Source organism: Macrosteles quadrilineatus, unplaced genomic scaffold, assembly GCF_028750875.1.
Source record: "Macrosteles quadrilineatus isolate MER2022 unplaced genomic scaffold, UCM_ALF_1.0 Scaffold_2__2_contigs__length_208266976, whole genome shotgun sequence".
Classification (NCBI taxonomy): domain Eukaryota; kingdom Metazoa; phylum Arthropoda; class Insecta; order Hemiptera; family Cicadellidae; genus Macrosteles; species Macrosteles quadrilineatus.
In genome coordinates this window covers 102,174,973-102,187,052 of record NW_026542595.1, presented here as the reverse complement: position 1 = coordinate 102,187,052, position 12,080 = coordinate 102,174,973, and the positions used below count along the sequence as shown (strand labels likewise).

The 12,080-nt window shown below is 35.5% G+C and overlaps 1 protein-coding gene across 1 annotated transcript in view; it reads left to right on the top strand.

The window, feature by feature from the left end:
* The window catches only part of LOC128984697 (chaoptin), a 39,205-nt gene extending 28,464 nt beyond the window's left edge, over nucleotides 1–10,741 (top strand). Inside the window, 5 exon segments of the mRNA XM_054404037.1 lie at nucleotides 1,808–1,918; nucleotides 5,104–7,567; nucleotides 7,810–7,946; nucleotides 8,486–8,814; nucleotides 10,015–10,741. Of these exon segments, the coding sequence (XP_054260012.1) occupies nucleotides 1,808–1,918; nucleotides 5,104–7,567; nucleotides 7,810–7,946; nucleotides 8,486–8,814; nucleotides 10,015–10,328 (3,355 nt within the window). The 3' untranslated portion in view covers nucleotides 10,329–10,741.
* The last annotated feature ends 1,339 nt before the right edge of the window (nucleotides 10,742–12,080 follow it).

Sequence of the window (12,080 nt, the reverse complement as noted above, 5' to 3'; positions counted from 1 at the left end):
GAACAAATTAGAGGGAGGGAAATTACTTTTTATTGCACAAGAAAATAAATGTAACAGTAACGTCACTTTTTACGGGCTACCATTTTAGATAGAAAAGAGATAGCGAACTCTGGTTTTCGTGGGTCGTCTCCCCTAAGGGATAAAAAAGTGATAATAGTTTAAACTATTTTCAATAATGCAGTAAAGTTTCTATCCCAAAGGCATTTACAGATTCCATGTCAGTATTTGGGAATAATATTCTAGTATCAATTGATATAAAAAAAATACATTAGGTACATTATTTATTGTGCCCATTTTTTATAACCTGCAAGACTTATCGTCATAGAGTAAAGAAAACAAAAGGCACAAAATAAAAGAAGTGGGTGTATACACAGTGTGGAGTTGTTATGCCGGGAACAAAGGATTTCTGAAAAGCTATTGTCCTTGTCTCAGATCCGACCCATTCGTTCTAAATCGCCTTTTATCTTACACCTACAGCAAGAAACTCCACTTCTTCGTGTAGTGATCACCTTGTTTTATTTATATAAGAAATATTAGAAGTGTTGCAAAACAAACATGAAACAATTAATCCAATATATTCATGGCCGCTTCCAGCTTGCGTCATTTGCAAACATTGGAGACAAATAAACACCACACCCTTGACCTTGGGACACTGATAAGAAGTTAACGTTTGGTGATGTAATGCCGAGAAAGGGATTGCTAACACTATGGTGACAATATTTCCACAAAACATGTACGACCCAAATAATATCTCGTCAAGGCAAATAATCCTTGTTAACTAGTCCAATAGATAGTTCTAGTATTAATTGTTACAGTGATTCCGTATATTTTACTCATTTTAATACTGTATAAATTTAATAATAGCAATGTTAACTTGTAGTTTGCTGAAAATTAGCTAACCAATACACTTCACAAACCTATCGTTACAAATTTGACAGTGAAATTCCGCGAACAATTATTACCTCATTCTATTATTGTAGAGTTGAAAGTAATTAAGCTCCAAATTACGTAGACCATTCGGTGGATTTAATAATCTGCACCGCGCCTTTACCTCCATTCAATATCCATCTATGCCAAGGAGGTAACATTTTATTACTTATATCCCATTATTTGTATTATCATTACAACAATTAAATTATAATCCATACACAAACGGATACCTTGTTAGGCTAGCCGAAATTTTATTTATTGATACTAACAATGTCTGTAATTTTTCATGGGTCAATAGCTAATAGGGATTTTTAATTCATGGTTTAAGGTCTGGGGTACCATTAATTAGAAAAGGCACCCAATCTAACGTTGGAAGCAGAATATTTTAAATTAAACTGGCGTGTTTAAGTGTAAGTGTAGATAACTATTTGGTGACTTTTAAACATTTATTATATTTTTAATTGGTTTTCTTTGTAAAGAAACTGCGTGGTTTAAAGTCACTCTAAGATAAAGACGTTATTTATTTCAAATGTTATCCTTTTTTATTCTTAGAAGTGCTTCCGTAAGTCGAACATACTCGTTCAGGTAGAATATTTTAGTAACTTCTTTTAAACATGTCCCCCACATAAGTATAAGATAACACTGAAAATATTTTGCCCTAATAGTTTTTGTAATTAGTAAAATGCATTCCTTTAATGGAAATGTTAGTATTCGTTACTTAGATTAATACAATAGTGAACGTATTTAGACTTAGTGAAAAGCTCAATTTTAGGTATTGTATTTTTAGGTATCAGATTTTACTTGATAAAACACATTTGGATTTATTGATATATCTGCCAGCTGAACATAACGTGATACTTTTCACATATTGTTCCAGGAGTATGGCCGGCTCACTTCGATCCCTAGACCTCAGCCAGAACCAGTTGGATGAACTACCTTTACAAGCTCTCTGATCCCTCAAGGCGCTGAACTGGCTCAACCTGCAGAGGTAAAGTACTGTGCTTTCAATGTACCATGATCATTATTAGCATTATGATTATCATTTCTTTTAAATACAGAAACAGTACCGAGCTGCGTATTTTGAGCTATATGTGAGAGTAGAATTGGGGAAGTATCTTTGTAGCATAGAAATAGCTACCATGAGCAGTTTTCTAGGGTGAAAACTAATTAGCATATTCCAATGATTAATGCCAATTATGCCCTGTTTGGACCATAACATTTAGAGGCGGTGACCTTCTAATTGCTAACCGAGGACTATAACCCATCTTGTTTAATATATCATATACGGAACAAAATAATTTCTATAAGGTTTGAGTAAAGAAATTTTTAATTTTTTAATACGACGGGCCAGATAAATCATTCATGCATAACAACTGTGCGGATGCGGCTGGAAAGCTGAGATTAATAAATTGGACGTCAGGGAAATTACGCTACCAAACAAATCACAATTTCAGCTGCAAGATAGTTTAATGAATATCAGAGTTGTGATATGAGAAGATAAAACCACACAATCCTTTATTAGGTTTTATAAATTCAGACCGTCTAATTAAAACTACTCCTTAAGGGATAAGTTTAATATTACCAAAGACGTGTGCTATCTAAACATTGTTTCATACTATTTACTTAAGTACAATTATAATTTTTTTAATATTTGTATTGAAAATGATTTGTTCCGTAAAACTATATAGGTAATTATTTTCAAACTTCTATTTTTATGTTCTTAATTTATTCGAGATATCATTCAACTAGCACGCATATTATTTAGAGGAGTACAAATAATTTCATCAATGTAAAAAATACGCCATTAATTTTCAAGATTATTGTATTACTATACATTCATATTCCTGTCCATATCATAAAAAATAAAACACGAGCAAATTCTCGATTTAACAATGCATACAGTACTCCCATTTAGGGGAGTGTCCAATTGCATGAGCTACTCGAGGGTTATTCACTCACAAAACTAACGATAACATTAGGATTATATTTTTACATATATTCTTCTAGACCGACATATCAACCACCCATTCTTTTTAATATTCACAATAGGAATAACATTAAAATGTATAACTCGTTAAATATCTTACATAATGTATTAAATACTATAAATACATATTTAGTTGGTTTGTGGATCTGTTTAAACCACTACTTTTCAACATTGATTCATGACAAAACGGTAATGCGGGTTTACAAATAGTTAATTATTTTTTAATAATACGATGATGAATAAAGCTACATTTATAACATGTTCTAAATAAATCTATACTTATTTAATACGCAAGCAGGATTTTTGTGACAATTACTCCTCCGAAACTACTGAACCGATTGACATGTTTTTGGTGTCATTGGAAAGAGCGTAACGTGAAGTTGTGCAGGAAACTTTCTTTTTAGGGAAATAATTAGAGAGTGAGGCCCTGGGGCCCTTTAAAGTTTTGTATTTCTCCATAAGATTAACATGGGAAACAAACATTGTTATGAAACTACAGCTGTTGTCAGAAGTGCTGTTCTGCTATTTAATTTAATTTGTTTACAAGGAGAATTGTTTCTTGGTGCCATATGGTCAATGAATTATACTTTTGCATATATTTTAATTGCTATACAATATATAAAATGATATTACTGTAATACATTAAGAGATCTTAATTTAAATAATCAATAAGCAGGATTGAGCTTTTGCCTATACCGTATGTTTCCTGGTAAGTGTGTTGTAACTGTTTCTCATAGTATATTATCAAAGTAAACCCGAATTATTCTTCTCTGCATTCTCACCCCGTAGCGAAGCACGGGCAGAGCAACTAGTATAAATAAATGCACAGTTTACTAAATCCATTTAAAAACAACATTAGCTGGACGCAACTTTCACTGTCTACAAATTGTTTGTCAGTTTCTGTAAAGAAAACCCTTGCCGCGCCAATGAATTTTGCACGACTGAGTCCAACATATCTTATTGTGCTAAAAGTCTCTCTTTAGCAAATCGATAGGATTCGTATCGCAGCATTGTAAGCGAGGTTCGTTGTCCGGTAGCGTATATTGCTGTGCTTCATGTTCGTATGCCAATCTTCATCTCCATGAGGAAAAAGCAACAGTAAGTATTCGATCCAGGCAAGAGTGAAGAATAGAAATTCTTCTAAGCGGCTGATCTGGGTAAATAATAAAGTCTTTATGCTCACTTGGTGTTTCGCCATCGTTTGGCCTAAAATGATAGCAACATCGTTAGAAGTTTTATCGTTGATCTTGAGCTCGATCGTCGACAATATGGATTCTAAGTTAGTTTTGCTGTTCACTAAAAGTATTTTGCGGGACGCAGCTCATCATATTGACAACTCGCGCGTATGGATTAATTTCAACCAAATTTTGAGTCAAAATGTGCATGAGTTCAGTGCTACGAGTTATTAGCTTTGTTTGGCATTCTTTCTTGAACAGTTACTTGTAGTTTCGACGTCGTAGATATAAATATGGGCGTATATGGCATACACCCCTTCTGACGGTTGTAAGATGCCAATTGAGTGATAAATGATATCGTACACCTAATACATGAAAGGCCATCTGCCGTTATGTTCTTCAATTTTAGCTCGAGTGCTGACCATTGCGATTTACAGTGCAATTTTCTAAGTTCACGTTGCCACTAACTGTTCCAGCTCCTCGTCTGGGCTTCTTAATTTTTACATTGCTTGCTCTATATCGTCTCACCATGTCCGACCAGCAATATTTCTTTGTTGTCTCGTCCTAGGTTTTTTTCCCGCCGTTTACTATATATAGCAACATTTGATGCCGACTTTTAAGTATTTTTAAAACATGCAAACTGTTTACATTTCAAAACCAAACAAAACACCTGAGATTTATTTTTGATGGAAAACTAATGTATTGACACCTGTTTTAGATTGTTATCATTCAAATCAATCACAATGTTATCCTTACGGGTGAAACTTTGAGGGCAGCCCACGCCCTTAAAAATATATATATCGAAAAACTAAAGCCAGTTTTTATATTTACAAACTTAGACGAACATTTTGGTATATAATAATAATAATTGGTATATAATGGGGCTGTAAATCTTAAAACAAAAATAGCCTTATTGTTCACAAAGTTTCATGTAGCGTATTAATAATATAAATAGTTTCAAATACAGATGGCTAGACTTGTTTGATAATTATTGTGTGTTGTCTGTTACAGTAACCGTATATCTTCCCTCGCGGTCGAGGACTGGTCCCACCTGAAGGACACACTCGACACGTTGTTCCTGGGGGAGAACGACCTGCAGGAGTTGCCAGTAGAGGCGCTCACGTCGCTGCGACATCTCTCTTGGCTCAGTCTGGACCACAACAAGTTGCGGAACATGAGCTCTGACAGTCTCCCAATGTCTATACAGACACTCAGTGTCCAGAACAACCAGCTGGGAGAGTTGATGGACATAGAACCTCTCGGAAGACTAACGAGACTTTGTCTAAGAGGAAACAACCTGAAGAGTGTGTCTAGACAACCACTGAGGCGGAGTAAGCAACTAGACAAGCTAGACATAGGAGACAACTTCATTGCGGAGATACATCAGCTATTCAACGGATCTCTAGCAGTGAGAGACTTGAATCTAGACTCGAACAACATCACACAACTTAACGATGGAGCTTTTCTCGGCACAAATGCTGGTAGAATCATTCTAGCTTTGAACAAGATTGAGAATATTTCCGATGCTGCTTTCTTAGGATTGGAAAACACCTTGGAATACTTAGATCTCGATAGAAATTCAATACAAAGTTTTCCAAGTGCTGTAAGTAGGTTAAAGAAATTGAAGTATTTGTATATGCCAGGAAACAAAATATTAGAAATTGACAAAGGTGCATTCAGTAATTTTTCTATGACTCTTAAAGCAGTGTCTTTGGCGGGAAATCAACTATCTCAGATCCCTCAAGAGGCGTTGTCGAAATGTATTAAGCTAACTCACCTGAACCTCGGGTACAACTTGATTGGAGAGTTGAATTCTGAAGACTTTGTAGGGTGGGGAGAATATGTAGACACTTTGTTGTTACAAAATAATAGAATAATGAGACTAGGAAACAACTTGTTCAATAACACACCTCATTTGAGAGAGTTAAGTTTGTCTTTTAATAGACTAATTGATGTCGAGACAGACGCATTCATTGATGTAGCTAGGAGTTTAGAGAGTCTCGAAATAAGTTTTGGGCTTCATAGAGATGACTTTCCAGAAGATTTTGTTCGACCGTTGACATCGTTGGGTTGGCTAGCCCTAGACAACAACAATATCAGACTTATCTCTAAAAGCGCTTTAAATACTTTCGAAAAGCTGCAATATCTAAATTTAGAGTCAAACAGATTAACAGACATCCCAGTTGGACTTTTTAACGGAAGTGTTCATGGGAATCTTCGAGACATACGGTTATCATACAATCATATTAACAAATTAGACTCCTTCACATTTTATTACCTAGTAAATCTTCAATCTATTATCATGGCAGGAAACAATATTAGAGCAATTCATTCAAGCTCGTTTCATAGTCTTCCGAAGCTAATGAAAGCGATTCTTTCCCAGAACAGAATAAGTTTCATAAGTCCAGGAGCTTTCGTTCATATTCCGCAACTTACACGACTGGATCTTCAAATGAACGAACTTCGAGAGCTATCGTTAAATATATTTGATAAGCAGGGTCCAAACTTAACCTTTTCATTCAACATTTCCCGCAATGAAATATCAGCTTTAACTCAGGAAGATTGGCGACAAACCATCAAAGTAAGTGTGTTGGATGCAAGCCACAACAAGTTAATTGAAGTTCCAGTCCAGTTTCTAAACACCATGTCAGGAACATTGACAAAGTTGAATTTAGGGTACAATATGATTTACCAAATACATCCTTTAAGCTTTGCCAATCTGACCAAGCTGGAAACGCTTAATCTACAACACAATGGGATTTTAAGTATTAAAAGAAAAGCTTTCTATGGGTTAGATAGTTTACAAATACTCGATTTGTCACATAACCACTTGAAGTCCCTGCAAGTATCACAATTTTCCAACTGTCCCAGCCTAAGAATAATTTCTCTGTCATCGAACCACCTGCGGTCTTTACCACGAGAGGTGTTCCAAAACACAAGATTAGAAGGCTTGGACTTGTCTAATAACGGATTTGTCGTATTTCCTAATCAAGCTTTAGGTGATGTTGGATTTACTCTTCGTCATTTGGATTTGTCCTACAACCAAATAGATCGCATCGACAGCACTATGTTCCACGAAACTCAGTTCCTATCACACTTGAATCTGTGTCGCAATAAACTAAACATACTCTCTGACAATGTGTTTACTAGTCTTGGCAACCTCCTCAATCTGAAACTCTGCCGGAATGCTCTGACAGCTAACTTCAAAGAACTTTTGCACTACATCCCGAGGCTTCGACACCTCGATCTGTCCCACACTGGGATGAAGATTGCTCCTGTATTCCCACTTTCCAGACTCAACTACCTCAATCTCACCGGGAACTACCTTGAAGAGCTTCCCACCAACTCCATAGAGGGCCTCCCAAGCCTCAAGACTATCATCCTTCGTGGCAACAGACTCACTAGTTTGCCGTCATCGTGTTGGCAAAAGTTGCCATTGTTAAAATACTTGGACGCTTCGTCGAATCCTATCAAGGTTGGTTTATTTTACAGGAAAATATTAATGTAAATAAACTTAGGATATTAATTCAAACTAAGCTGTATATTTTATACAGTTGTTTCACAAAGTTAGAATGTCATTTTTAACAGTTCTTTCGAGCTAATAATCAAATAACAGATTTATATAATTTTTAAATACTACCAATCTTTCTTTAATTTCTGTAAGTATTTCCAACGACTATACACGATTATCCTGATCTTTAAACCTTGTCTCCTCAGACCCTGACGTCGGACAGTTTCCACGGACTGTGGCGACTTGAATCGTTGTTCCTGACTGACCTGTGGCGACTAGAACGTTGGGACGCGGGCAGCTTAGCATCTCTGAGGTCACTGACCTCTCTACAGCTACAGAGCTGACCCTGGCTGGGACATCAGCGCTTCCGTCTGGCCTCACTGCTGCAAGGGGTTAACTCACTGAGGTAAGGACGAGGATGAACTGATGTTATTCACACTTAAGACACTACTTGTACAGTATCTGCATGATGTTATTATGTGGTGTTTTAAATTAGTAGTTTACCAATTAAAGACGGTCTATTGATCTAAAAAAATGTTTAAGTTTCTGAACCCGAACTAACTCAAACCTAAGACGTTTACACCTATTAATATTAGTTCGATGAAATCTCTGACAAATAAATATACAGAGAAGAACCCCCTGTAATTGAATAAACTTGCTACAAAAGTATAAAACCCCATATGAAAGATCATATTTTGGAGATAAGACAAATCTCAGCAACAAAATCGTTTTCAGTAACTGAAACTGAAATAGATTTTAAATTATCTACATAAATCATCATTGACCAACCATTATCAATGCACAAATTATTACCACATACCAGTCTAGTATTTTGACCTTTGCGTACCCTACTAAAACCCAACGTTTCCCGCTTTTCTGCAGGAAGCTGTCCCTGACCGTGTTGGAGGACACTCTGTCAGACCAGCTCCGAGGCCTCGCGTTGCCTAGACTACGTCACTTGGTAGTGTCAGGTCGCTCCCTGACTAGGCTACAGCCAGGGGCTCTGGAGGCGCTGAAACACTCCCGGGAGCTAGTGGTGGAGATCTCAGGTACCCAGGTGCAGGACATCCCTACAGGGTTCTTCTCTGATCTCGCCCAGACAGCTCATCTATCCATCAATCTGAGAGATAACAGTCTTCAGTCACTCAGTCCAGCCGCGTTCTATGCAAATGCTACCTCTTGGGAACATGTGGGAACCAAGCTTATAGCAGGTACCGATTTTACTGTCTATAACTTATAATATTTAATACTACCTCTATAATTATCGTTTCAAAAACCTAAATGTTAAAACAATAATAAAACCATGCAGAAACAATGAAAATGTTTCAAGTGGTATTTCTATCAGATGAAGCATAATGGACACAAATTCTTTCCTAATAAGGTCCTCCAACATAGTTTATTTATTTTAAAACAAACCTGCAAATAACTTAGTAGTTAGTGAATTTGGCTGAACAAAAATAACAGCATAATCGATAGTTTCCCTAAGAAAACTATTCCGTTCCTTTATATAAATGAAGTTTAAAAACTGCTAATAAGCTTATTATTAAGGTATTACACTATTATTCCTAAAGGGAGAGAAAGTCATCAAAGTTGTTTGTTTGTCAATGAATGATGTTAAAATTCAATATAAATAACTATGTTATGCATTTTCCTCAACGGAGCAAAATTAATTAACTGAGAGATAGTTGAATTTTCAAATTCCTCTCTCATATAATTATTAGAGACAACACTCAATGAAACTACTTAAACAACTCTTAGTATGTGAGTTATCTTAAATATTTAGATTGTGATAAATAGTTAGTTTCCAATCGAGTCACTAGGTAAAACTTGTTTAACAAGCTGGTATAACAAGTTCTCTCTATTAGCTCTATAAGCTGGTTAACATAGAAATGTGATTTGATATAGATTTTTTACATAATAGTTTAACAAATATTAACATGTCCGATATCGTAAGGCAGGACGGGGTTTAGTTTATAAATTATGAGTCCAATCATCAAAACGAGTTATCTTAGGACGTCAATCTAAAGCTAAAAACCTTTGGTAATTGGGTGAAACACTCTTAAAAGAGGTTAACATATTTACGTTTTAGTTTGGATTCTTGAAACTTGAAACACTATTCAACGTTTATGTAATTGAGTTTGAATTTCATTGATCCACTTTTTATATTTTGAGTATTTAACACTATTGGTATTTTTAGATGTAAGGGAACGGCTAAACTCTGCCCTTTTTATCACCTTTTTATCATGCCAGTGAAAAAAAGAGTGGGTCAAAATCAACTTTGCATGTTATGGGGTTTTATTCGACTGAACGAGCAGCTTCAATATTTGATTTTGAACACTAAAATCACTTGGCTACGCAGTACATTACAAACTATGACACAATTAATTAATTAATGGTCGGTGTTTCCACAGGAGGACTCCTACTCCACGACAACCCGTGGATGTGCGACTGTGGTCTAGTGTGGGTCGGCCATTGGCTGAGACGGTGGCTCAGGGAGGCTCTGCAGATACACACGGCTCCTCTAGACGCGGCTCAGCACCTGGTGTTGGCCACTAGGGGCGCCACCTGTACCGACCCTCGCACTGATAGACAGACGCCATTGCTGGATCTTCACCCTGAGGACCTCAGCTGTCACGCTAGCGCTCTCAGTGGAGCCTCGTACTACAACCCCCACCTCACACTGTACTTGACAGTAGCTCTGCTCACCTCGACAATCCTCAGTTGATACCCGATACGTGAATGACTCTGTTGAAGTGTTAAATCGTTGACTTTTGGATACTAGGGTATGGATCCCATCTGTATGAACTTTCTGTAGGCAATCGTTGATTCAAATGAATCCTAGCTAAACAGTTTTAGGTTAAAAATAAATATAATTGAATGAGTCATTCTTTGGTTGTACCTATGGCTTATTTCAGCAGCAATTGCAATATAAAATTTTGTATCAAGATGCAGTGGAAATGATTTTGTATGCCAACTAAACTAGACTTGAACCGTTTATTTTTCAGCACTGAATGTAGCAAGAAACATAACATCTTACAACAAGAATATAGCCTAAACTATTATAGATAGCAATTTCGACAACAGAATTTGAGAAATATTAATATTTTTCTAATACTGAAGAAAGGAAAATTTCGTAAAATGCTGGAAGCGTTACTATGGTAATTATATTTCCTCTCTTGGATAACGAAATTCTAATGATTTATGTGAAAGAAAGAATTCTATAGTTTACAGAAGTTTTATTTTTATTTTGTTGCATGGTTGAAAAGTCGATAGTTGTATTCGATCAAGTCAGTGAGCATAACAGCATCCTCTGTTTCAGTGGCTAAATTCAACTATTTTCATTTTCAGCCTAAAACTGACTATGACTGTAACACGGGATGGAATGTCTACTTCTCTCCATGGTTTAAGATTAAAGCTAATGTTGAAATATAATTGTATATTTGTTCCAATCCAAGAATAAACTGGTGCCGTACTTGTTTGGTTAATATGACTAATAAAATAATTGTAAAAATGTCAATAGTTGTATTCATTAGTTTTAGTATAATGTCATTTTGTTACTAAGATATTAAAAAGCAGTCTACTTGCACTTTTAGTTATAAGAAATGCAATATGATAAAGGGTATTTAGACGTCTCACATTGAAGGGAGATTTGCTGGCCTAAAACGATATCTTGAAAGTGTGGGTTCAAATCCTGCCAATCGCCAAGTGACGTGTGACTGGTTTGAAATTAACTTATGTTGCGTATATTTAACCGATCAGATGAAATGGTGGGTCCAGAACAGACTACAAGTAAATAGTCCCAATAATAAAAAAAATCTAAAATGTTAGTAAGAAATAAAAATATTTCTTTAAATGTGGTTTAATTTTAGTAAACAAAATTTCACTAATTATAAAAAATCCAAGCAATGGTAATATATTTCAGTGGGTATAAGTCTGACCGAATTCAAAACCATCCGACGAGTAATTGTACTATATTTGTTTCGATAAAACAATTGTTTGTGGTTATTTGGATTCAACAGTATTATTTGTGTTATGGATTTCCGTTGCGATAAAAAAGTATAAAAACAGGTTTAAATACTAACAACCACCACATAAGTGAAATAAAGCCATATTTTGTTATCTGTAAATGTATAGGTTATTTGAGTTAATTAGTTTTTACAAGTTGAATGTTTACGATTTTCTTGTTGAAATAATCGCGATATAAATACCCACATAAGATACATGACACCGCCCTAAAATAATATTTTAACTAAAACAAATTTATATTAAACAGTCAACTCAACAGAACCTCTTGCATTTGTATTTTAAAAGGTTATCTACGTAGACTCGAAACCTCAAAGTGTTTTTTGTATATTTTAATGTTACTGTTAGTGCTTGTATTTAAATCATTTTTATTTATCGATGTTAAAATATGTCGGCATCATTGATGGATGTGACTATAGGATTTAAGTGTATATAAGAGTCAGGTAAAGCTCAA